The 26,886-nt window shown below is 49.5% G+C and overlaps 1 protein-coding gene across 3 annotated transcripts; it reads left to right on the plus strand.

The window, feature by feature from the left end:
• The first annotated feature begins 2,052 nt into the window (after positions 1 to 2,052).
• Positions 2,053 to 26,828, plus strand: reps2 (RALBP1 associated Eps domain containing 2). 3 transcript variants are annotated; one of them, XM_023801090.2, is made up of 19 exons: positions 2,053 to 2,399; positions 8,833 to 8,956; positions 9,121 to 9,296; positions 9,965 to 10,073; positions 12,145 to 12,233; positions 12,608 to 12,746; positions 12,953 to 13,016; positions 14,677 to 14,825; positions 15,501 to 15,580; positions 15,995 to 16,048; positions 16,514 to 16,598; positions 16,839 to 16,916; positions 18,755 to 18,803; positions 18,923 to 19,059; positions 19,186 to 19,247; positions 19,449 to 19,538; positions 22,652 to 22,791; positions 22,978 to 23,083; positions 24,240 to 26,828. In XM_023801090.2, exons 1-19 carry the CDS (start codon positions 2,220 to 2,222, stop codon positions 24,474 to 24,476), a joined length of 2,148 nt encoding a protein of 715 aa, XP_023656858.2. In that variant the 5' UTR covers positions 2,053 to 2,219; the 3' UTR covers positions 24,477 to 26,828. The 3 variants fall into 3 exon arrangements, with proteins under 3 accessions (XP_023656858.2, XP_023656859.2, XP_072555226.1); XM_023801091.2 differs by having other exon boundaries at positions 24,236 to 24,423; XM_072699125.1 differs by lacking the exons at positions 22,978 to 23,083; positions 24,240 to 26,828 and having other exon boundaries at positions 21,628 to 22,668.
• Positions 26,829 to 26,886: the final 58 nt, after the last annotated feature.

The raw sequence follows: 26,886 nt of genomic DNA on the forward strand, positions 1-26,886 counted from the left end.
ACTGTATAATAGCGCAGAACTAACTCCTTTTTAATTCCGAAGAATATAATGCAATGAAATTTAAATTAAAACAACAATGCTTGGTTAAATAGATTAAGAAAGTCATAGCAGGTTACGATTCTGCTTTTATAATTTGAAACAGATCATGGTCAGGATTGCGTTTAGCTTATCTCGGTTCATACAGGCAGGGGCGGATTAAGGTGTACAGAGGCCCCTAGGCTACAGTAGTCTGTGGGCCCTCCAACCCCACCTGCCTCCGCGCCAATGGGGGCCCCCTTGCAGGCTGACACACGTGGGGCCCCTAGGCTTAAGCCATATCTAGCCTGTGCGCTAATCCGCCCCTGCATACAGGCTAAATGCCGTTTATATTGTAAGATGGGATATTTCTAAAGCAACATGACGTTCAGAAGAAAGAAGAAAATCACAGGCTGGCATATTTTAATTGTGATGTCCAGATGCAGAGTAATTCATTTTATCTGAAAGGGACCAATGTCCCCTGTCTGAGGGAAAGCATTCAAAGTATTTTACAAGGCATAGACTATGCCCACGCTCTCAGAAAAAGGGTAAACATTTGTGCTTTTGCTTGTCACTGGGGCTGTACACTCAAGGGTCTGCCAGGTAACTGTACAGAAATCGGCTCTGGGGAACATTTCTGTACCATTGATGGTACATTAATGCTGTTTGTACCTTTGGGATGTTCCTCAGAGTCAATTTCTGCACCTTAAAAGGTACAATTACAAGGGTACAGCCCCAGTGACAAGCAAAGGTACAAATTTTTACCCTTTTTTTCTGAGGCAGCAGACATTAGTGATATTCTGGTGGCTTCTGGGGGAACGGATGTCAGGAACAGTGAATGACAAACTGAACAGAAAGACGGCGCTGACTTACCTTTCAGACACTGAAAGGCAAGGCTCAGTGGGCTAAGCCTGTGTACCTGTAATCACAAGGTCGCCGGTTCAAACCCAGCCTCAGCACGTCTGCGGGTCCTTGAGCAAGGCCCTTAACCCCCAGCTCCCTGGGCGCCGCTACAGGTGGCTGCCCTTCGCGGGCAACTTACTCTTCAAAGAGCAAGTTGAGGGAAGCATAAAAACAATTTCCCCATGGGGATCAATAAAAGTATCAATTATTATTATTTGTTCATACTTTGTTGTTGCCGGTGGCAGCAGAAGGGCCATAATACGACCTAGCCTAATTTTTGTTCTCGCAACCCCGAAGAAGATGAGTAATAGACAGTTTAAATCTTCTTAGTTCTACTTGTACACAATCATTAGTCTCGTAACATTTTAATAAATGCTTTTTAAGAATTTTAGTCTTTGAAACATTGCTGTGGGTGACTGACATCGCCACCTGGTGGCAGAAAATCTACACGTTTTGAACAGTTACTCGGGAGGATTTTTAATTTATAGAAGAGATACATTGGTAAATTATCGTCACCATTTTAGCAAACTGCTCTGTAATGTAGTGACGTGTGAGTAACGTTATGCATTTTACTCATTCATAGGCGCAATAATATCTGTATAACTCATAGACTTGTACTTTGTAAATTCATTCGTCACGCTAATATTTAAAATCCACTGATGAAAAGTGAATAATCTCAATTTCATCGTATTTTTAACAGCATTTTCTACCCAGGGTTGCTACGAGGAGGTAGCACGGAGCACTAGGTAGGCGTACTGCCTGGAAGGGACGCCGTTTAATCGCAGGGATTCGACTTTCCGGTAAAACGTCCATTTATCTAAAATAATTACCCAAAATATCTATGATCTGAAGAAAGAAATATGATTAATTATGCGTTTTCGTTTTCATCTCAATCATAGAACATAACGGTAGAACCAGATCCGGCTACTTTACACAAAATCCTACGGGTTATAATGCTAAACATCGTCTCAGTCACCAGGTGAGCAGCTTCACACGTGATTTTCTCGTCGAAAGACGCCGCGGTGAGTTGAAAACGCGAGAATACGCCGGGAGTGTCGGCGCTGACGTAAAAAAGCAGCAGCCTCCGCAGCGCCCCCGTGCGTCCCATCGCGGTACTAATTGGCACTGCGTCCCAGGTCCTAGAATAAGCCGCCGGACTGCGGAGATCAAGACCCGGTGGATTTCCCTAATCTTCCTTTTGTCATTTTCGTTACTGGGCCCGCGTCGCCGCGAAACCTGTTTCATGTTAGCCATTCCAGAGGCATAACACTGTTTTTAACTCGGATGCAGCCAGGCCAGGGATGGATCGGGGACCTGGTACGGCGTCGGGAGGGAGTTTCATATCCATAAGTGAAAACGAGCAGAGATGTTACTCGGGTCTGTCCACTTTGTGTCAAGCTGACAGCTCTGGAAAACTAGCGGCGAGCAAAGTCGGGGAGCTTTTCAGGGCGTCGCAGCTACCTGCCGAGACCTTACATCAAGTAAGTGCCGCTTTTTGTAGGACATCAAGGTCTGTTCGCTCTAATAGTAATCTGCGGACGTGTGTGGTCCTGCTGGGAAACACCTTCAGATCGCGAACGGTGCATGAAGATCACCGCTAGTTTACTAAGGCACATGTAAAATAAAATCATGTCTAATATCTTAATATTCTTATAGATCCACGAGATCTCGCCGGCTTTGCAATTTATTAAACAAACCAAATCGGATGACAATCATGGCATTACTTAAACGACAAAATTTGTTTTTGCTCATGCATTGTTTCCCCGATTAAAAATGTATTATCGTTTTTGTATCTGTGTTTGTCTTGGACTTGTAGCCCTGTTTTTGTTGTATTAATGTTTTAACAAAGTAACAAAGCATAAATTATAAATTACATATGCTGCATAACAGAGGTCGAGCCTTGCTGGGTTTTGCGGCTTATTTAGTCATGTACATATCTGTATTAAAAAAGCACTGAAATGTTGTCGCGTACATCTATGCGAGAAATTTTTCTGCTGGTCGTCCACAGCCTACAGAAGGACTGAATGTAAAATGAAGTCATGCTTGAGTTTGAGTTCTGGTTGCGGACGAAAGTGTCAAAGAGCCGCATGGTACGACCGGCGTATTAGTAACTTTATTGACGCGAATGTGGGACGTAGCAAATGGTTTTTTTTGGTTGGGCTGTCGGCGGAGCTGGAATTGAGTGTAACATCAGAAAACTGTTTTTAAGTGTTTGCAAAGACATGTGCACTCGGCGATTTCGGTTACCGTTATTTAATCTTTGATCGTACCGAGAGGCATGAGGGCGAGTATTTGGTCCAATAAGTTTAGTGGTTTGAGTCCCTGCTATAGGCCTGGTACTCTCGGAAAAGATATTAGAAGTTTTTAATTAAACAAAAAAAAACTTATTTTAAAAGCCATAAAAAAGGAAAGCACTGTTTTAACAAAACCTTTGGCGAAACAGAGAGTGAAAGATGTCATATTTCGTCATCCTGAGGCTGGCGTTGGAAGCTCGTTCCCCACATGCGGGGACCTCCCGCCGGGGGAGTCATTGTATCCCGGCACCATTTCAGGATGTTTGGCCCCGCTCCGCGTTTCCTTCCCATCCGGTCTGGCAGTTCTGTGGATCTGCTCCGATAACCCCCACCCCACAAAAAACCATGAGAGTTGTATGAGTGACAGGCGAGCCTTTTCCAAATCGGTCCCTGCTCGGAGCAGGATGCCGGATTTTGCACCCAGTGACGACGTGCGCGTGTTGAAAAAAGACGTCAGATTTTTACAGAGATCTGAAAGCAGAGAACTCAGAAAAGATTTAACTGGCGTATTTTCAGCCTTGTCTGTTACTTAGTTGCCTCTACACTGTATTTTTTGAGTTGAACATGATTTGTTATTCATTCAGAAAATTCCCGTGCATGCAGTGACAGACATTGTATCTAATTCATCAGCAAGTAGGATGTTATTCTCCTCCTCAATAATCTTATTGGCAGGGGCGGATTAACGCACAGGCTAGATATGGCTTAAGCCTAGGGGCCCCACGTGTGCCAGCCTGCAAGGGGGTCCCCATTGGCGCCGAGGGGGGTGGGGTTGGGGGCCCCACAGACTACTGTAGCCTAGGGGCCTCTGTACACCTTAATCCGCCCCTGCTTATTGATCATTCATTTTTTCCGTACGAGCCACTGCAATATGTCAGGCTCTGAACACTTAAATGTTTCTGTTGTCACTGCATAGTTTCATGTGCACTGGTTGTAAACATATGATGAAATGCTATGCCCGAAACAGATTTGTTGTGTTAACGCAGTCACTAGTGTATTGTGCTTTACTAAACCAAACCATCTACATGCTCATAACTGTGCTTTCACGCTCTCGTGGTTCAGTGTCGTTCATCAGTGATCACTGTCCTGGGTGCCATGTGAGGGGCTCTGCTCTCTGTCTGACCCCCCAAAGATGTGGTCTATAAAAAGCTCTGCCCCTCCTGAAGCCAAACTTGTCTGGTCTTGTCCGTGGTGGCGTCTGTTTTGGGACACTAGGCGCGTGCCCTGTTTACACTTACAGCTCTACTCACGTGTCTGTCCACTGTGCCGAATTGTCAGCGACATACCTATTCAGAAATGGTGAGCTGGCATAAGAGTCCACAGCAAATGCACCTGCCCTCTAATCTCCTACACAATTAGAAAAAAGAGTACCAGTTTGTACCTTTGCTTGTCACTGGGGCTGTACCCTCAAGGATCTGTCAATTGTACCCTAGCTGTAGGTAAGTGTACCTTTTAGTTTAATCTAAGGTACAGAAATGGACTCTGAGGAACATCCCCAAGGGACAAACAACATTAATGTACCCCCAATGGTACAAAAATGTTCCACAGAGTGGAAAGTGCAGTTTCTGAAAGTGCAGTTCCCACTGTGGGTCATAAATCGTCATTTCTCTCATCACCTGATATTTCCTGAAAGTCAGAACGCCAGCGTGGGTCTCTGCTCTGCATACTAATGGTGTAAATGTAGTGTAAGGACTGGGAAAGGCTGGTTATACTGGGCACTCCCAGCATCACACAGTGCACTTGAGTGGTGACATTTGCTGGATTTGGGACATTTCTGGGGGGGGGGGGGGGGGGTTACTCTGAAGCGTGGGTTGAGTTTAGCATTTTTCACAGGATGCGGCGGGTTTCCAGTAGTAACTTCAAGAAGAAATAAATGAACTTTCTGTCACATGCCCCAGCTTGAAAGTTCGCCTGCCAGGCCGTCATAAAGCAGGTCACATGACCGCAGGGGGCGTGGCCTTGTCTGGCTGAACGCTGGCTGCCCGGCTGCCACTTTCTCTGTAACTTTAACATTGCAAAATTACACATCTCTGACATTAAAATACCTGGAAATATAACATAAAGTCAAGTTACACATACTATGATTTTTTTTGTGTGACTAACAGGGTTAACATTTTTGTAACATCCTTGCCATTCAACAAATGTCACAATAGGTGCAAATACTATGTGATTTGGGGGTGGGAGAAGGCGTCTGTTCCTGGAGCTGGGGGATTGGAGGGTTTGAGTCCCCGTTAGTCTCATTAGTCTTCTCAGTGTAATGATCCATGGGGTTTGGGGATCATATCACAAGCTGCCTGGCACTAACCCTCCCAAAAACACCTTGTTTCAGGAAAATACCTCATGTTCTGTAAAGCTCTGTGATAATGTAGATGATGGTGTTAACAGGGCTTAACAGCCGAGCCCGTTTTTGGGTTTTGAATAGTATTCTTGTGCTGGATATTGGTGAGTGACCGTCAGGAGTTGGGCTGGGTGACACTAGGTGCCCAGCATGTGACTCGCTGGGCAGAAGCCCTGGTAGTGCCAGGCTGTCCAATAATAGGGCAGCGGAGACATTAATGATTTAAGGGAAGTTAAATGTTAAACGGTGAATTCAGAGTGGCTCCTCTGTCACACGGCAGTGGTTGTCTTCTTCCTGGAGGATCCTCTGGCCTGTTGGGGACACAGAGGACACAGAAAAGACTAAAGAACGTTCACCGTGGTCGTAAGAACGTTCACCGTGGTCGTAAGGAACTGCGAGGACGAGCCAGTGCAGAACTCAGGGAATAATCACAGTCCTTTAATACAGATTGTTGACGTGTCTTCTACAGCAAGGAGGTTTGTTGTCATACATCCCTTTGACCATAAAAGTGAAGAGTCGTCTGTAGATGCACGTTGTAATCTGATGGGAAGGGGACCAGTCCAGACCTTTCTGCTGCTTTTTATAGCCCATAAATATCTGGTGAATCAGCCTGGAACCTCCATCTGCCGGCTTCCACTGAAGATTATGAGGAACCCTGAGGTGGACCAGCTAATCCATTGGTTACTCTGTGGCTTCGGCTGCCTAACCTCAAACCAGCTAACAGATAAATCTAAATGTCTTAAAATGTTTTAACCAAGTGGTGTAAAATTATAGCTAATCCTGAGACGTCCCTGTTTTTGTATTTCACTTTTGGTGGAATTATACTCATTTCACTTTTGGTGGAATTATACCCCCCCCCCCCCCCCCCCCGTGTGGCTGTGTGTGTGCATAACTGTGTAGCCATGTGTGTGTGTCCAATCACGGGGCACCATTTTTCAGGCCCAGCGCTCTGTCCCACATCTGAGTGGGGGGGTATTTTGTCTGTGAAAGGGAGAGATATCGCTACATTGGCGTCCCTCCCCCCGCCAGTCTTGTTTATTTGTGTGTTTTTTGCATTTCTTGTACAGCTAAATCCTTGCTAATCCCACAGTGCCATACGCTATGTGGTCCTTGGGGGGGGGGGGGAGCATTAACCACCTTGATGTCCCCTGGTAGGTGGGGGCAGGAGAGGAGCATTAACACCCTTTACGCCCCCTGGTGGGTGGGGGGAGCATTAACACCCTTAATGCCCCCTGGTGGGCGGGGGGAGCATTAACACCCTTAACCCACCCCTTCTCAGCAGGGGGGAACCCAACCTCTGTCTCATTCATTCTCAGCTGTAAGGAAGCCAGATCTTCACTCAAAAGAGAGAGAAATGAAAAACATTTGTGTGTTCGAGATCTGGCACACATCTGCTTAGGGGCCCCAGCGATCTGTAGCTTTTGCTTTTGGGGCAGTTTGCTGTGAGTTGCACTGAGGTCATGTTTTACCCTTGAGCTCTCATAGGCTGCCTCTCCACTGTCCCGCCCCTGTTCACTGGCTCCGCCTTTTATTGTGGAAGGGGAATGGTAAGCTTGCTCCGTGACAATATAGATTGCACGTGATTGGCACCATAAACGTGTTCTGGTATTTGTCCCTGCAATGGGGGGAAGGCGGGTCCTCGCTTGATGTCCTTAAAAAAATGCTGAGGTTTCCACCTGTTTGGAGCCAGGGACTGGAGCGGGTGGCAGGGGGGGGGCTGCGGCAGTGGATATTAATGGGCCTTCAGCTCGGAGATGCGGCCAGAGCCGGCGTGATGTCCAGCCGCGATCGATAGGACACGACAGACCGCAGCGGCGATGGGAAAGAGATTTTTAACGGTGAGAAAATGGCAAAAGCGTGACGAGCTGGGTTGGGCGTCTCTGCCTGCCTCTCTGTTCCCTTACGATCAGTCGCTGGCCAAGCGGCTGATGTTGCAAACACCCGATATCATCTCTAACGCCGCATGGGGAAGATCACACCCTGTCCTACATGAGGTGATTAAGTGTTTTCAGGTGACCTCGTGGGGAGATTGGGGGCCCCTGTGGTAAAGGCGAACAGGCCCTATAGATTTAACCGCATTTCTAGAACTTTCTTTTCTGTTTTTTCTTGCTTTAGGAGATAAGCAGAATTTAACAGGTTATCGGACAGTATTGATCTTGTCTGTAACTAGGGAAAGCCAGGGCATGGAGTTGATCCCAGCATGCTGATGACCCATGACGGCTCTGGGGTCACCTCTCCAGAAGCTGGGCGGCCGAGTGGGTTTCTGATCCCGGCCCTGCGCTGTCCGGCTTAGGCTGTTCACCTCTCTCTGGCCCAGGTGCTTGCTGGGAGTTTTCTGAAGGCACCAACCTCCCAGGGTTTCTGGCTGGGGTGTCGAAGCTGGTTTGGTTCTAGCAGAATGTAACCGCTGTCAATGTGATTGTTCAGACTGTGGCTCAGAAGATTGGGCTGCTGTGTCTGTGATGGGAAAGTTGCTGGATCAAATCCCAGAGACTGCAAAGTGTTTTTTACTGTGAGGCCCTTTACTGCCTATTACTCCAGGACTGTGGGACCCTGCTTTCGACTGTATGTCACATTGGATAAAAGCATCTCCCATCATCACCACACTGTCATTCTGCCGTGTCACACTGGGGCAAATTCAGTCTGGTAGACCCTGTTGAAAAACACAGGGATTGTACACATTTTAGCACAAATGTTAAGGTCTTAGGACCAAGCCCAAAAACAATCCTAGTTGTTTTTTCACTTTTCCTTTCAGGGGGTTAGGATGACAAGTGATGATGTTTACTTAGCTGCCCAATGAGCCTGGTCCACTTCCCCTTGAACTCTGGGTCGATTTTCCAGCTCTCTTTCTATTGGCTCTTCAGCTTTTGAATCTAATTGGACAGACGGCGTGCCAGTCACCCCAGGCTGCAGCAGTCCCAGTTAAGGGGGAGGGGCATCCCTGCCTCATGTGTCTCATCCACTCAATCACCTAATGAGATGAGATTGCTGAATGCTGGAGGTGTAGCAAGTTCAAAGCTCTATGCTAACCTATGACTAACATACCATTCCCACAATGCACTGTTTTCTGGTTAAGGAAGTGTCAGTGTTTAAACTTATCTCTCCACAAACACCAAGTAGCAACACCAACTTCTGCCTGTATAACCAGTAAACTCCTCTTTCTCTGTTTGTGGCTCCTGGTTTGGACTGTTTAAGCACAAGTATGAGATTACCAGGTTACAACGTTGCCAACCATGCCGTGACAGTGATGGTCACGCCTTGAGCTGCCCTTGTTGCTCCCTGCAGATCACAGATGTGTGTGGGGCCAAAAGACTGGGCTACTTTGGGTCGGGCCAGTTCTACGTGGCGCTGAAGCTGCTAGCGGCAGCACAGGCTGGGCTTCCAGTGAGCCTGGAGAGCATCAAGGAAGGTGAGTCACCGGGGAGACCGACAATGGGGTCGGCGTGAGAGATGCCGGGGGGGGGGGGGGTCAGTAATATTGGGGTCGGTAATATTGCAATAATTTCTAACCAGGAGTTTATCCCGGTATTAGTGCTGACAGTGGTTTTTAAACATGGGGTGTTTCCCTGGCAGAGCTGCCCCTTCCCCGATTCGCCGACATGAAAGATGACCGAGACCCCCGGTACCCCAGTCGCTCTCAGAGCAGTGACACCCCCAGCCACCAGTCTGCCGCGGCGTCAGAGTCTGTCCCACGGGCCCCGATGGACCGGGGTGCTGTCAGACACCAGGGCTCCATCTCCGAGCGAAAGGTGAGGCTGCTACAGAGTCTCACACGGACTTTGGAGCAACTACGGTTACCGTGGCAACATCAACTGCTGTAGCCATGGCAGCGACTATGTGCGGGCTTGATTCTGGGGTGCGGATATGCAGATGTAGAAACATGGGTCACTAACCTCATTCTGTATTTCAACTGGTTTCCACAGAGATGTCGATAAGATTAAAATCCGGGGAGTGCATGATTCAGACATGGTGTCAGAACGGGAAATAGTATTGAACAGCATTATTGTTAGTAAAACATTTGGTAACACTTTACATTAACTGCACCTTCATAATGCTTTTATATTACATTCATAAAACGTTCAGTACACCTTCATAATGTATTTATTAAGAATTCATAAAACATTCATAATCATGTATGTATACCTCAACATCCTAACATCCCTTAACAGCTGTTTAATGTTTTATACATTAATAACAAACATTATATAATAATAACAAACATTATAATTGTATAATCATGTAATGTTTGTTATTAATGTATATAAAAGATGTTTGGATGTTAAGCTGTACTTACATGCTGCTTATGAATGCTCTATGAACGCATTATGAATGCATTATGTAGGTGCACTTAATGTAAAGCATTACCAAACATTTTCTAGGGGACACATTCTGATAGATGGTGTGTTTGTGTTGCAAGGAGCCTTGGTCGCCTCCACCCTCACCTTGCAGGTCTCCGCCGGACTCTCCACTGAGCTATCACAGCTACGCCTACAGCACGCCGCGGAACGGAGCAGATGCTCATTTAGGTAAGGCAGCCGTCAGTCAGCTAATTGTCGCTCCCACCTAATGAACCAGCTTAATCTCTCCGCTTTTATGTGGATTGAAACCAGTGAACCCACTAACACTGAAAGCAAGACCTGTTACACCAAAAAGCCATTTTTTACTGTGTGGTGTTGGTCCCTGCAGAAGGCAGATATGCAGAAACACTACAAAACGACTTTAAAGATCCCCGCTAACTAATTATTCCACAATTAGCCTTTTCTTTTTAGTCACACGTTAGCATGGCTGCGTTTCTCCATCCTGGTCTCCTGAACCACATCCCTTTCCATACCAGATCCCATTCTGAGCCTGAGACATCGCAGCTGTCCAGGTGTGATACCACTCTGCCTAATTAACACTGTTTCAGGCTAATTCAGAGGAAAGGTCACATTTTGCTGATTAGAACAGACCTTAATCACCCTTTGTGGTCACAGGGTATGTCTAACTGCTGCTGGGGCATCACACTGTAACAAATTAAATTCAGTGTAGGATGACTATATTAAGCTTTGCAAAAGAGAGGAGGCCAGGGGCGGGACACGGAGAGAGGGGGGCGGGGGCAGGAGGCGGAGAGAGGGGGGCGGGGGCGGGAGGCGGAGAGAGGGGGGCGGGACGCGGAGAGAGGGCGCTGGGGGCAGGACGCGGAGAGAGGGCGCCGGGGGCGGGAGGCGGAGAGAGGGCGTCGGGGGTGGGACGCGGAGAGAGGGCGTCGGGGGCGGGACGCGGAGAGAGGGGGGCGGGGGCGGGACGCGGAGAGAGGGGGGCGGGGGCGGGACGCGGAGAGAGGGCGCCCGGGGGCGGGAGGCGGAGAGAGGGGGGCGGGGGCGGGACGCGGAGAGAGGGCGCCCGGGGGCGGGAGGCGGAGAGAGGGCGCCGGGGGCGGGAGGCGGAGAGAGGGCGCCGGGGGCGGGAGGCGGAGAGAGGGGGGCGGGGGCGGGACACGAAGAGAGGGGGGTGGGGGCGGGACGCGGAGAGAGGGCGCCGGGGGCGGGACGCGGAGAGAGGGGGGCGGGGGCGGGACGCGGAGAGAGGGGGGTGGGGGCGGGAGGCGGAGAGAGGGCGCCGGGGGTGGGAGGCGGAGAGAGGGCGTCGGGGGCGGGACGCGGAGAGAGGGCGCCCGGGGGCGGGAGGCGGAGAGAGGGCGCCGGGGGCGGGAGGCGGAGAGAGGCGTCACAGTGATGCGAATATGTTCTGGCTGTGGAAAGTAAATATCAACATGAAAAAGAGGGAAATCCTGGACATTTCTGGTATTTTAGGTCTCAGTAAAGAGGACAAGTCTGAGAGAAAGAGGATGTATTGTCACCCTCTGAAAACCATACCCAGGCCAGTGACTGGGAACTCTGGGTCAGGAGTGGTTAATGGCAAAGACTGCAGTGGCCACGCTGTTAACAGCCTGACTGGTACTCCTCCAGTTTCCCTGTATTAATGTAACTAATCTAATTACAGTTGATTTGGTTCTATTCCCAAAAGCCACAGCTAAGTTAATTAGTACTCGGCACAGCTAATGAGATATGCTGTTTCGATTAATTATTTTTTATATCTCGCAGTTTCTTGTTAGTGTTGCGTTCTTGTACAGCTTAGCCATGATCGTGGGATAATGATGTTATTGCATGTTGTTCCTTGTTAAGAAGACCGACGAGCCGTTTTTCTCGTGATCGCTTCGCGCTTTCGGGAATCCATGCTGTCGCGTTTCTAGACCCCATATATTAGAGGGTTCAAGTTTGCGGCTGGTCGGTGACCTGAGAACTCTGCTCCGCTCTGCCCAAATTTCTTTCTTACCTGGTTACTAAGCAGCCTATCTGTCGCGGAGAGAATGCCGTGTGGACAGAGATCTGGCTCCCCCCCCCCGCCGCCCCCCGGGAGTCCAGTCTGGAGGTCTGCAGTGGGGAGTATATCAGCTTTTTGTTGTTAAGCAAATCAAAAGTCAGCCTGGATGAGAGTCTCTCTTAATCGTCATCGACAGCACCCAAGTCATGCCGTGGATCTTTCCTGTTTTAAGTAGATCAGTATTTAAAATCCAAACTTCTCTGTGATCTGACACGTTTTCTCCCTGCGGTGCAGGTCAGACCCCGGGAGTCTCGGTCTGGGCCCAGGACACCTCCTCCCCGCTCCACTATGGGGCCAAACCCCCCATGGAGCACACCTCCTCAGTAAGCACCTGCTTCCCTACCCTGAGCTCCCCCTACAGCTCTGCAGTGATCATGTGCTTCTCACAGTCCAGTAGCCCGCAGTGACCGCTGAGTAGCGTGTATTAAGTCCTAAAACATAACTGACCAGAGGTGGATATTTCTGGTCCAGAAAGTAAAAATCCAGACGAAGATTTTGTTTCAACCAACCAGCTGAGTATAAAGAGACACAGTCACAGAGTGCTCAACTGGTTGGTTGAAATAAAATCTTGGTCTGGATTTCTACTTTCTGGACCTGAACTGTCCACCTCTGTAACTGACAGATAGTCATACAGCCCAGGCTAAAGTATGTGATAAGTTCCACTAAGCAGTGGGGGGGCGGGGTTCCTTTTCACCAGCGTCATTCTGCAGAAAGGCCAGTGGATCACGGGATAGTGGATTACCCCGACGACCCCTGGAGGATAACGCCGGAACAGCGGGAGTATTACACTAACCAGTTCAGAAGCGTGCAGCCTGACCTGGGAGCGCTCATCCTGGGTAAGTGTCAGGCAATCTCCACAGAGACTCAGTCGGGGGGCGGGGGGGGGCAGAGTCCCACAGGGTGGGGGGGGGTGCAAAGTGAGTCGCTCAGCAGGAACCGTGCGGCGCCCAAAACCGTGTGTCATACTCACCCCTGTTTTCCTTTTCATGTCACATTGCTAGAAACAAGTTTTTTATACTTTTTCTCCTTTTCCCTCTTCTAGGGTCTGTAGCGAGGAACTTCTTCACAAAATCTAAGCTCCCCATTCCAGAACTTTCTCACATATGGTAAGTGTGAAGACAGCAGGGGGCGCCGCTTTATCACAGGAAAGTGCAGTGGACAGTATACTTTCCTCGGCATATGGCTGGGGCAGGGATGCCTACCCAGGATGCCACTGGCCTTTAGTCAGTCATATGGCAGCGGTGCCGGGCTGAGATGTGCCACATAGGAGACCTTTGTCCCGACTTAGCATTTATGTGGACTGAGCATGCCCAGTTAGCTCCTCCGCCCTTTCTGCCACCGCATGAGGGGCTTAGCCCAGATTAAAGCACATTCACGGCTGAGTAGCTCTGAATGGCGGCATTGTGTGTCCTAACAAGGTGCCGGGCAAGACCCACTAAGCGTGTCCACGGCTTCCCTGCCTGCCCATCCTGCTCCCTGCTTACCGCCACGTTTCACTTCATTACCGCTGAGTTTTCGGGGTCACTCCGACTGAACCACACCCCCCCATAACCGTAAGGCAGCCGCCTGGGACCCCCCCAAAAATAGGGGCCCCACGAAGGCAGAATTTCCTGAAGTTACATTTATGCATATAACATAATATGATCTTTTAAATTATAGAAACATGTCTGCTATTTGGATTTTTATTAACAGTTTTCAGGATAGACAATGTTTCCCCCCGTTCTGGCGATAATGGACTCTTCCTACTTTGAGCCTTAATGCTACCAGCTTTCTTTCAACACAGGAGTCTAGTGGCTGTTTCACTGCCAAGTGAACCGGCACTAAGTAGCCTAACAGAAGAATAGCAGACTTAGCATTACATCCCCTGAGCCTTTGATTCTGTCCCGCCAGCGTGGTAGACAAGCTGTGAACATGTGTGGCAAGAACATAATTAAACAAACTTATGCAAAAATTCAACAGTAACAGCCTCAGGGGCGGAGTAAGCGATAGGCTGCAGCCTTGGGCCAAGGCAATAGAGCGAACGATTAAACTTCTTAAATTTTAATCGACGGCACTCCTGCCCCCACCCTGATTGGTCAATTTTTCCCCTGGCACCTGCACTTTGATTTGCATATTATTGATTTTTCATCATTTTTAATGTTGTTGTTGTTTTTTTTTTTTTGCTCCAAAAAAATGCTCACATGGCCCCTTAAGAGCCCCCTAGCATGTCACTCTGGGGCCCCCAGAGATGTGAACCCGCCCCCCCTATAACAAACTCATTCACCGTGAAAAGCTGACCTTGGGTGTCTTTCTGAGTTCTGCAGAGTTTGCCTGGTTCTGACCGCTGAGCCCAGTGCGAGCTGGTGTGTGGTTCTGTGATTTGTTGGGTGTTGTGTGGGGGACCTGACCATGAGGCTGAAGACCGCTGTGAATGGGGGGTTTGTGCCGCGGTCTTATGGGGGTCTCAGGACGCTCAGCCCTGTTCCTGAAGGAACGTGGACATGCTTAGTGGGGTCTCGCCTGTTGTATCTCTAATCCTCAGCACAAATGTTCAGGTAAATTGGTCTGGTTGGTGTAATGACGATTTTACTGGGATTAATTGTACTCTTCAGTGCTCAGATGCACTGTATACCATAGCCAAGCAGCAGGGATCCGGCTTCCTGATGTGCTGGTGAAATGTGTTAGTGGTCAGTGGTCAGTGGTGTAAATCACTGTAATTTGATGTCTTGGAGATAACAAGCTGTGTTCTGCTCCTTGCCCCCCCCCCACCCCCCACCCCACCACCAGGGAGCTGAGCGACATGGACCGCGATGGGGCCCTGACCTTGGCTGAGTTCTGCACCGCCTTCCACCTCATCGTGGCGCGCAAGAATGGGTACCCCCTCCCCGAGAGTCTGCCCCCCTCCCTGCTGCCCAGCTTTGCGGAGAAGGACGCAGGTGTCGGCTCTCGTCCTACCCTGTCGTTGGGTCGCGTTCCTGCCCTGTCGCTGGGTCGCGTTCCTGCCCTGTTGCTGGGTCGCGTTCCTGCCCTGTCGCTGGGTCGCATTCCTGCCCTCCCACCACTTCACAGTCCTGCCCTGTCGCTAGGTCGCGTTCCTGCCCTCCCATCAGTTCACAGTCCTGCCCTGTCACTGGGTCGCGTTCCTGCCCTGTTGTTGGGTCGCGTTCCTGCCCTGTCGCTAGGTCACGTTCCTGCCCTCCCATCACTTCACAGTCCTGCCCTGTCACTGGGTCGCGTTCCTGCCCTGTCGCTAGGTCGCGTTCCTGCCCTCCCATCACTTCACAGTCCTGCCCTGTCACTGGGTCGCGTTCCTGCCCTGTCGCTAGGTCGCGTTCCTGCCCTCCCATCACTTCACAGTCCTGCCCTGTCGTTGGGTCGCGTTCCTGCCCTGTCGCTGGGTCGCATTCCTGCCCTCCCACCGCTTCACAATCCTGCCCTGTTGCTGGGCTGGGGTCCACCGGGCGCCGGCTCATGGTCCAGCTATGTCATTGGGTTGCGGTCCTGCCCCGCAGCTGTGTCTCAGTCCTGCCATGTAACTACGTTGGAAATATCTTACAGGTTAAAGGAGAGCGCCGATTCTGATTGGCTCATTCTATGGTCCCGTTTCCCAGCTCCCCCAAAATTGGTGAGTGAGGACATGTTCTTCGAGACATCTGGAGCTCCACAGCAGACAGACCTTGTCCTTGCTGAGGTGAAAATATCCGACTGCTCTCCCTGCGCAGTGTGCACTCTGCCGCTCACCTCAGCCTGCTTTTAAACTTAATACTGTATATTTCTTTGTCTCTACTGCTGTCTGCATTTATGTATCAGTGCAGCTATGTAGAAGCATGTATTCCCCCAAGTACAGGTGCAACACCTCTTTTATAAATGCAGTGACATTTATAACACTGCATGTTATAAATGCAGTGACATTTATAACACTGCATGTTATAAATGCAGTGACGGTGCAGGCTGCACACTGATTTCATTGTTTGAAAGGTGTTTAATTTGAGACACTGTAACGTGTCGTGACAGAATCTGTCTCTTGGAAACACGCCGCCCACATATGCCAGGCAGTGGCAGTGCCCATGCAGAGACGTGCAGGTGATGCTTCTCTGTCTTACAGCGGACAGAGCCTCTCATCTCCTTCGAGGAGCCTGATCCAGGGCCATCCCTCCAGGTGAGGTTTCTGCTGAGATGTTCTCCATGCTGACATTAACTCTGATATGCAGTATGGTATGGTACCATTGCCTTGACCAGTGTTGGTTTGAATCCCACCTCTGCTGTCTGTCCGAAGTTTGCATGTCCTTCCCCTTTATTTGCATGGGTTTCCTTCCACAGAGAGTATGATTTCTCCCGCAGAGAGTATGATTTATCCCGCAGAGAGTATGATTTCTCCCGCAGAGAGTATGATTTCTCCCACAGAGAGTATGATTTCTCCCGCAGAGAGTATGATTATGTGCCATGTGATGAACTATCAGGCCATTAAGGATCATGGGTCTATTGTCTTAACATGCTGGTAAAGGTCTTTGCTGGAGTAACAGTGTTACTGAGCAGCTTCATTTGACTCTAGCATGCAGCCTCCGGTGCACCAGCCAGAAACAATGACTGGTGATTCTCATTATGCTCCTTCTGTCCAACACAGGAAAAGAGTGAATCAGAACATAAGGCCCTTCTGTCTGAGATGATCACCCCCAAGCAGGACTTGGCTGAAGAACTTCCTCAGTCAGGTATCTATCTTTGGGATCTGTGTGTATGAGAGTTTTGCAGGCATTCTGGAACAAAGGGTAGCAGGTGGACATATGGTTGAGTCCTTATATCTAAGGGGGTCCTTGTCCAGACGTCTGATGATGTCTTGTCATGCTTCTGGCCATGCTAATGTGATCCACGTTTTCAGTAGGGCTCTGGTAACCCTCTCAAGTACTTCGAGTTTATATGCAAATACTGTTGTCTTCAAATTTAACTTTCAGCATTCAGTCCGAAGAGGGCGCCAGTCACAACAGATCAAGAGAAGCCTCCGGAACGTTTCCATAGAGCACCAGAGCAAGGTATCATTATTATGACTATTGCTACTAATACTGCTGCTTCCTTGCTGATATAAAATCATCCCCAGAGCTGTAATATATTGCAGTTTGTCCCCGTTGCACTTAGACTTCATACTCGTAGCCATAGAATCTGCAGAGAAATAAATGCATGAGTCAGTATTTCCTCTGTTTTTAATGGCCCCTAGATACTATTCCTGGGTAAAGAGTAACCTTGAGAACGGCGAAATGCTCCTGAGGATTGTTGTGTTAATATTGGAAATACCAGCCGTGTCCTATGGGCCAGAAAACATAACCAATCAACCAAACTAATCATGCCGCTTGACGAAATAGGGTTCGAGTTCCAATGCATGGAAAGATCGCCCTGAAAATCTAATTTCTGTGGAATGATTAATAGCACAGACTTGGAGGTACGTGGGATTGCTGTGGGCTGTCAGTCACTGACCATTTCAGCTGAACGAGAATCAATAAAATGATACCGCCTACTGTGTCCAACACTGCCCCCCACAGGCCGTCGGTGACCTCAGGTGCTGCTCTTCCCTAAATGCCTCTAAGGCGTTCTGAAAGCTGGGGACGGCCTCCCTGTCAGTCAGCAGTTGTATATGCACACCTGGGGGGGGCGTCCAGCATCACGACTGACAAATGGAGTCACTCCTCACCCCCCCTTCCTGGCAGATAATATGTACTTTTCTGGCACCTGTCTGGGGGGAGGGCTGTCCGGTGCCTTTAGTAACCCAGACTGGTTTGTGTTCCGCGTCACTCCTGAAGTTCTCCTGTCTAGTGCAGCAGCTGTCGCCATGGTTTCCTGGTGGATCTCAGCCGCCTGCTGCGTGTTTTTCCGTCCTGAGCTGGAGACCAGCATAAAGAGCATAATTGCACATTCACAAGCTCGCTAAGGCTGCCCGTAATCACTGCGATCTAAGGTCAGCCGTATCGGCTGCGTTATACTATGCATAATCTCCACATGCAACGATGTCCTGATTCCTTGGTTGTTTATTTGAAAACTTCCTAAAAGAATGCCCCAGCCACTAACAGGAGACGAGCGCGCGGCCGTCTGGGCACCGTGTGCTGCTCGCGTGGATTCCTGCATTTGAAGGACCGCCATGCAGTGAAGCACTCTGAGCTCAGCGATCGCGGGACGCCCTGAAGCTCGAAGCTCGACCGCAGAACTGTGGAAGAACGAAACACGTTTCAGGAAGCGGAGCGGTCAGAATTGACATGGCAAAGAAGTTTCCTTCAAGGCAAACCCGATCATCGTATGCAATGTTTTTTTTCTTCTCGAGGTCCAAATATCTCTCTCCCCCTGAGTTTGAGAAGCTGTAATTGTCGGCAGGTTTCAGCAGTGGTTTCACCATCTGGCACTTCCTAAAGTGCAGGTGTGATTCTTTACGATTATTCTCAGGGGCTGCTGACTGCTGGCTCCTGCTTTAAGATTTATCCTTTATTGTAAATCATTTTCCTCTTTAAATAGTGATACTTCATCAATCCCTGTAGGGAAATTCTCTTTTCACTTACCCCGTCTTGCTCTCCATGAGACACGCAGACAGACTGTAAGCTTTGGGGTCGTAGTGCCGGCTTAGCCAAAATGCGGCCGCTTTGGAGTTGGGGGTTAAGGGTCTTACTGAGGGGCCCAACCCTGGGATTTGAACCAGCAACCTTCTGCTAACAGGCACACACTTCCCGCTGTGTTTCTGGCTGTTATCGTCACTTTCTCTCTTTTCACTCCTCTTAGCGTGATACTTATGCCTTACGGTACCTTTCGATAGCGCTGCCAGTCCTTGTGTTTCCTCAAACAGACCCTCTTTTGCAGAAGTGTAATGGGACCTGCTTCATATGTGTTTCAGATCCTCCGCACGAACCAGAGCCTCACGTAAGATCGCGAGCGCGGCCGAGGTAAGATACGTTCCGCTTACTCCAACACTGCGGGTGAGGGGCTCCCTGGGCTCGCACTGGGTACCTGGAGGGCTGCTGTCCTGAGGAGTGTGATTCCAGCTCATACTCCGGGCCACCAGGTCCTATTCCAGCACCTCCATCGAGGAGGCCATGAAGAAGGCAGAGCAGCCGCCCACGCCTCCGCCCCGGCCCCAGAAGAGCCACTCGCGGGCCTCCTCGCTGGACCTCAACAGGCTCTTCCAGCAGGGCACTCACGGTACGTCTGGCCCGTACATGGCTGGCCATTCTGCCGCTGGGATGTAGGGGCATCTCTGCTGAAGCACCAACAAGTCACTCAGCTCCTGTGGTCCTTGGGCTCCGCACTGACCTTCACATGTTCTAGGGCTGAAGAGTGGATACCTGCCGCACCCCCCAGCACTTCCTCCCAGACCGACAGCCACACAGGTACATGTAACCCCTCTCTGTCTACTCTAATCTAGTCCAGCTGGGTGTTGGGTCTATTCCCACTTGTATTCTGGCACTGTACCTGGGTTTTGGTTCTGGGTGCTGACATCCTAAAAAAGGTCTTTAACAATGACGGTGAATCAAACAAATAAACCGGTTTTTAAAACATACTTATTTAATGATGATGGCAACGTGTTCCAGATACCGCACGTCCCTCCCAGCACTGAGCAGAGCTCCCAGAAGGCCGTGCGTCAGCCAGACTTTGCTGACTTTGACAGATTCAGAGAAGAGGTAAAGCTGCAATTTCTCCGTACTTCCTTTCTGTTGCTCTCTTGGAAAAAACGTTTCATTTTTGTTTACTTTCCATTGCCGTCTTGCTATTATTATTTATTAGTAATAATATTGTTTTTTTAGCCTATGCAGGAGAATTACCAGGAGATTCATTTTAATCTCCAGGGATCATTTTTGCGTTTACAAAGAGCAGCTCTAGATGTGAAAGGGCTGTTTTCCTTTACAAGCAACCATCCATTTTTCAAATTAAAATTCAATTTAAATTATATTTTGAAATTCTTTTCTATTTGTGTCAGCAGTTCCTGTTGATAATTTAATAATCGGGGGTCTGGCTTTGACTGTGTCCGGCTGCTAGACTGTTTCTCTATTAATAAACCATTGCTTATTATGAAACTTGATGGAGAAGTCAAAGACTCCCACCTGCTTGGGCGTCAACACAGCAGAACCTTGCTATAACCAAACCGGATCGGGGGAGTCACACTGTGTGGGTGGTTCGTTGGTTCCCATCCCTATAATTGGAGCCCATCTGTTCAGTTTGGAGAGGCACGTGTGGCCGGAACAGTCCCGGAACGTTCTCCCTCCTGTCAGTTGACTGTATATGTAGATGAACTTGCATGTGGCCCAAGCAAAACTTTCCCCAAAAGAAGGAAAGGTTCACCATATACTATGATTATTTACTGCTGCTTTTTACCCACAGTGATGAGGTTAAGGGGTTAAGTAGATTTTGCTGAGCAGGGGAGGTGCCCCCCCCTCTGTAGATGTCATGTGGGTCTGCTATACAATGCTGGGCCCCCCAAATCGGCCCCTGGGTCTTGCTCATGGGCCTAATAATAATATAATATAATCAATAATTATAAAGACATCAAAACTATAAAATAACATGTATGGAATTATGCACTAACCCAAAAAGTACTAAACAAATAAAAATAATTTGTTGGTGTGGGGGGCGGGGGAGGGGGGGGGGGTTGAGACTCAGAAGGTTGCCAGGTGAAATCCAACCATTGGGCCCTTGAGCAAGGCCCTTTGATCCAGGAGGTCACACGTTTGTGCTGAGCTCTCATTGGCTGCTTTTCCTTCACTGACTTAGTCGAAGTCCTCTGATCACTGTCCAGGTACGCTGGTCATGTGACATGACACTCTATCACTGTGTGGGCGTGTCCAGACCCTTGACTGGGACTGTGCCATGTAATCTTTGATCAGGAAATGTGGTCCCTGAAACGGCGATGCCAGGTGCTTATTCATGCTAATCTGGGCCACTTTCTACGCTGATAAATTGCCCCCTTGCTGCCTCATCGGGGGTGCAGTGCTGTTTGGAAAAGTGTGTACATGGATTTAATGAAGGAAATGTGACTGGCCTTTAGGGAATCTCTGTACTGCAGTTTGCATCTTGTTTGTCTAGGGTTTGATAGAAGAGGACTGGCACACTCTCAGTGTGTGTGCGTGTGCGTGTGTGTGTGTGCGCACACGTGCAGCTGATGCAGATGTTCTCGATCCTGAGGCTCCAGTGCTAATTAGACACTGCTGGCTCACTGGCTCCCTCTGTAAGTAGAGGTGTGCTCAGGTCTGCTTCGAATACCCAGGGCTGCAGCTTAGTCAGGCTCCGCCCCCTCACGCATCACAGTCTCCCACCAGTGAGCTAATCACCATTACACTGCTTCTGCACTGGGCCTGTCACTGGCACATCGACTGCTGCAGTTCCGGGTGCACGTCCATGGAGCTCCATCACACTGCGGTCATGTCTGCAGTGGCCAGTCCTGGGACGGCAGTGAGCGGATTCCCGTCGATGTAACAAAAAGAGGAGCAACTCTTTTGTTCCAAGCAACATACATTTTTTGAGAAATCAGGGTCATCCGGTCCCTGGAGCAGTAGGAGGGATAAGGGCCTCACTCAGGGGCCAGATGGTGACATCACTCCGCTGACCCTAGGATTTGAACTGGTGACCTTCCAATCACAAGCACAGGGTCCCAACCTGCTGGGCCAGACACCACCCCTTTAAAAAAATAGGGAAATTTTGATGTGAGTTTCCTTTGGATAAAAGGTTCAGTCAGTAAATAACAATGTTCTCATTTAGGGCCTTCTTATGTTACAGGAAGTAGGCTAGCCGATAAGGAGGGGCACGCATCCAAGAAGTATACCCCGGCCTCGAACCCGGCAAATACCCGCTATGTAGGCCTGTCCGTCATCACACAGCTGTGCCACGATGGCGTGAGGGGTGGGGGGGCCAGTGGTTAAAGCTCGAGTCCGCCTGCCTAATTTTCTCTAATTTGGTACGTCCCATTTTCCGCCTGTCTGATTTTGCCCACTAGATGGCACTGTTGTAAGCAGCACAGCTCAGGGCTGAATCAGGCCCCTTCGGACAGAGGACTTTGAACCCGTCCTGCGTTTACCACCGTTTCAATTCCGAACTAACGCAATAAAAAGCCGTGCGGCGCGCTGGACGTTTGCGGTTCGCTATGCTGATTGGCTGCGACGTTCAAAATTTGAACATATTTTTCTTTTTCCCGTGACTTATAACTAACTGCTGACACTGTTCCAAGCGGAGGAGTGGCTCAGCAGTTTCAGCTGAAGTCCCACGCCTTTCCGAGGAGCTGCCTTTGAAAAAGCCGGTGTTGGCCAGCTACTGCGAGACCTTACACAGCTCCACTAGAAACCAGAGTGACTCATCTGGGAGGGGGGGCATTTTATAAGTGAAGTGAAGTTTGCATAAGAAGAGCGTGTTCCCAATGTCCTGAGCTAGGGGTCACATAAGCGGTACTAGGGGGAGGCCCCCCCAGATTGGAGGAGCTTAGCCCACTCCAGGACACAGCCCTGCCTCCCCCCGTGGGGGTCTGGAGTTTAGGAACCACCTTACCCACTAATCAGCCCCCCTGCCAATGCCTTGCGGCTACCGTGATACTGTCATGGCTCCTGTCGCAGCGGGGGGCGGGGGGGGGAGTTTGCTGGTGCCAGTTCGGGGGTAGATAAGGTGTGCAGGTGTTAACAAAGCAGCTTGTTAATCTTGTTTTTAAACTTTGTACCCTATTTATTGTTTTACTGCCTTGGTTTTGGCGGAATGTTCCGGGAATCTGGTCCTCAATCCCGGCCGCCTTGCCGTCTCCTGACCCCGGCTCCAGCCCCCCCAGGAAATGGGTCTGCTCCAGCCCCCCCAGAAACCACTGCGCAGGAAGTATCACCCCGAGAGCCAGGCCCGGGACCCGGCACAGACCTTCGGCTCGCCCGCACACCCCCCCGGCGGGAACAGACCCCCCCAAAAGTAATGCTTTAATGCGATACTGAATATTCATTTATAAATCATTCACATACTATATCTACTCCTGAGGTACATTCCTGAAGAAATGTACGCACTTTCAGAAGCTTGGTACAATGAAATCCAGATGCTGCACTTAATCTGAGGACGGCCCAGACGCGGGTTCGGCTAACTGTCCCGATGTGCTTACAGGCTGTCCTCGGGGCAGAAGAAGGACGTCCAGCTGGCCATCCGCAAGAACAAGGAGACCAACGCCGTCCTCATGAGACTCAACAGCGAGCTCCAGCAGCAGCTGAAGGTCGGGGCTGCATTTCCGCTGGGATGCTGCGCTCTTTACACCTTGGGGAAGTTTCAGGTCTTAACCTTGGTCAGACTGCAGGTTCCCCCACTCCTGGTGAGCCTTAGGACTTTGGCTGAGCAGTCTGCAAGGCGGATGGGCTTTCCCCTGTGCGCCATGCATCATCAGCCCGCCTGCTGGCTCTCGGTAGCTGCTCATGCCATTCCTGTACGCGACACGCTACCCTCTTCACCAAAACAGCAGCAAGGTGACGGAAAGAGGATCCCCCCTTTGCCGAACATGACCCAGAGGCCCGGAACAGAGGCAGTGCTTCAAAGCGAGCTTCCGCAGGCTCCTCCCACACGAGGAGAACCAATCCCGTGTCATTGTCGGAGCTAGACGCAGTGTGGCTGGACACAGCCTGGACACCAACATTCCGCGGGGATCAGGAGGGAAACCCGCTTCAAATTACCCAGCAATGATGGCATTCCGATCCTTCCTCCCAGAATTAGAGACACAGTTGCTGCGATCCCACCCAGGGTGGACAAATCTTGGAGGGCTGGGAGACGTAACCTTCAACCTTGCCGTAATATTACCCAGAATTCCATGCTCTGGGATACGCTGGGATGGATAGGGTGACAACATAATGAATTCATATTTGTATAGCATTCACAAAATGCACAGCTGTGAGATGTAGATCCGTCCTGCGTGATCCACGTGCCCGAGAGTTGAAAATAAGACTGGTAATTTTCAGACAGGTTCTTCCTCCCAAGTGGGGGGGAGCTCCTCGTCTCAGGGGGTTGGGGGTTAAAGGTCACGCTGCGCTTGTTTTCTCTGAGCCCCGGCAGGCTGCACCGACATTTGTCTGCACTTAAGTCATTTCCCTGAGTAGCTATTGAAGGAAAGGCATGGGGGGGGGGATGCTTTGACTTTCCCTCTCAAGCACAGTGAGAGTGAGGAGATGGGGAACAAGATTTAAGGAGGGGCAGGCTAGCGTCTCTGGGGTCACGTGGCCAGAGATCTCAGCAGCAGAGGTGGAAAGTTCAGGTCCACAAATCCGGGTCCAAGGTTTTGTTTCAACCAATCACTTGAGTATAAAGAGTCACAGTCACAGAATACTCAAGACAGGAGTTCCTCCTGCTGTAACGCTGGTGATTTTTCCTTCTCTCCCAGGCAGTCCATCAAGAGAGGATCCACTTGGAGAACCAGCTGGAGATCCTGCGTCCTGCAGCCATGTGACCAACCTCAAGGGTCAGACAGAGATGTGGACAGACCTCTCCTCTGGGAGTTTGCCTGCTCAGGGCTGTGGTCTCACCTGGGCCAGCTGGTGTCCTCCTGGTCATTCTGCACTCTCTGTGCCGGGTTATGCTGTATGTGCCGACACGTTGACATGTTTGTAACAAGGCCCCCGTGAACCAGGACACATCAAAGGCCTGACATGCAGAACAAGCCCAGCGGGCTTCAAAGGGCAAAGGTCAAATACACTGTAGTCAAAAGAAGCAGCGAAGATGGGATTCAGATCCTCATCCGGAGAACCATCTCCGTATCTGTGAGTCCAACAGGTCAACCTCTGGTTGCATTAAGGTTTTATATATAATATCTCATATTCTTTTAATTCCAACACTGCTTTTTTAACTTCAAATCAGAGAATAATTTTTAAAGATGTATTTGTCCTTGTTTTGGAGACTCCTGGTGTCGGCTTGTAAGAGGGTGCAGAGTAATTTCTGTGACTCAGGTCCGACTTTGTGCACCGATAAGATAAATGTATGTGTCCTCAGATTTAATTGCACTCCCCCGCAGAACAATTAAAAAGCTGAACAGATAGAAAGGTGCTGATTTGTAGCACAAACCCAACAGTAACATTTTTCATGAAGAACTTGGGGATTGTGAATGTTAAATATGTGTCATTTCATTCTGGATTTCCTAAATGTCCAGTCAGAGGTAACATTCTGCTGAAAGTCTGGTGGAAGGCAGGACCGCAAAACTGCCCCAGCTTCCGCAGGGAGGGCAGATACAAGTGCTCCAGAAGGAGGTGAGGGATTGACGTCAGTCCCATAGAGATGCTGGGTCTCTGCCCATGGACAGCAGAGATAAAAACCAGTCACTTGAGATGCAGCAGCCCTACGAAGCTCAAGATGTTTGAATTTAGAGGTTTCGGGTTTTTTTGCCGCGGTCACATCTAGTGACGGTATTGAGCCTCAAATTTCTGGACTTTCTTTTTTCTGGATTTTTCAAGAAATCGGACCATTTTAGAGCTAAACGTGTCGACCAGGAGTCCAAGAGCACAACATAAAGGTGGAGAAGCACATTCTATTAGAGTTCAGAGCTGCTGCCGTCCGTGCTGTGGTCTGGGGTTAGGGTCCGTACCCACCTCGTCCTGCTCGGACTGCAGTCCTTATCCGTGCCAAGAGAGGAAAACCAGCAACAGAGAGGTTTATAACCCCCCCGCTCCCGCCCGTCGTTTGCTGATCTGCTCTCCAGTCCCGCGTGTGCAAGCAGAGTCTTGTCTGTGTTCTCAGTAACGGTTTGTGCATCTTGATGGGGCTGAGAGCGTTTCCAGTTTCAAGCTCCACTGCGGGCGATAGAGAATGCTTCTTCCTGTTATTCTTAAATACGTTACCTAGCATGTTTCAAGCCAAATGTTGACGCATAAAGTTTAAACTGAAAGGACAAAGGCGGTTGTGTGCATCTCCTAGCAGTGATGGGGGTTTTCACGTTTAACAGTGTGGGTTAGGGTTACTGCTGTCAGCTTAATTTAGCAAAACACCCTCCTGGGTGTGAAGCACAACTGCATTACATGGGTGCTCATCCGGATTAGCTAGTGATACGTGAACTGCTGAAAGTGAACGCTTTTCACGTGATCTGACTGAATTTATGCCAAACCAAACCGATACAGTTACTGTCATGTCGGACTCTTGGAACACCGCCCCCCCCCCCCCCACCACCACCATAAACCACCATAAAAGGACAATCCTTTAAATGACCAACAGAAAAAAATTTAAGTTTTAGAAAGACAGCAAGAGCAAAATGGTTTAAAAAAAATTTGAGTACAAGTATGATTATTGCTGTATCTAAATCTCTATGCAAATGCGCTGGTGCTGAGAGAGCCGGCTTCAGTCTGACGTGTCTCTGTGCCGCCGTACATGTGCATATGTACCAACAGAAGGTGTTTAATGTATGCAAGTGGCTTCATTTAAAGAGTTACCAACAGAAAGACACACTGATCTGTATGCCAAAATGCATTCTGGGAAATATAACAATAAAGACGGAATTACTGGAAACATTTGGACCTAATGTTCAGTATTAAATGTTCTTTTCTTCACCAAAATCGAAATTTTTCTCCCTTAATCATAATGATATTTTACTGGATCTTGTTGCTTAAGTCTCCCACAATAATGCCGGAACTCACAACCTCTGTGTCCTCATTTGCGATTTGTCTACTTCAAGATGAGACAAAAATTACCAGCCCTCCTTTGCTGGACCTTTTCTTGGACCAGTAGGGGTCAGATTTTTAAAGGCACCGCAGACGGTCCAGGTAAGTCAGTTCCCCAGATCCCACAGGAGACGAGGTGAGTCGAGTTGAAGATAAATATTTGTGATAGTGATATTAGACATTTTTATTATGCTGAGAGCCATTTTGAAGCCTTGCTCACAGTTGATTGGCTGTTCCGCCACTCGGTTGTTGTCTCACCTTTCGCGTGTCACTCCCTTTGAAAAGGTGCCCCCCCCTCCCCCAGCTGTGGTTCCGCTGCCTTGACGCCCAGGATGGCGCCGTCATGCAGACGCTATTGTATCACTAACACTGGCACTGGTGCCCTCCCCCC

This window comes from Paramormyrops kingsleyae, chromosome 1, assembly GCF_048594095.1.
Source record: "Paramormyrops kingsleyae isolate MSU_618 chromosome 1, PKINGS_0.4, whole genome shotgun sequence".
In the NCBI taxonomy this organism is placed as follows: domain Eukaryota; kingdom Metazoa; phylum Chordata; class Actinopteri; order Osteoglossiformes; family Mormyridae; genus Paramormyrops; species Paramormyrops kingsleyae.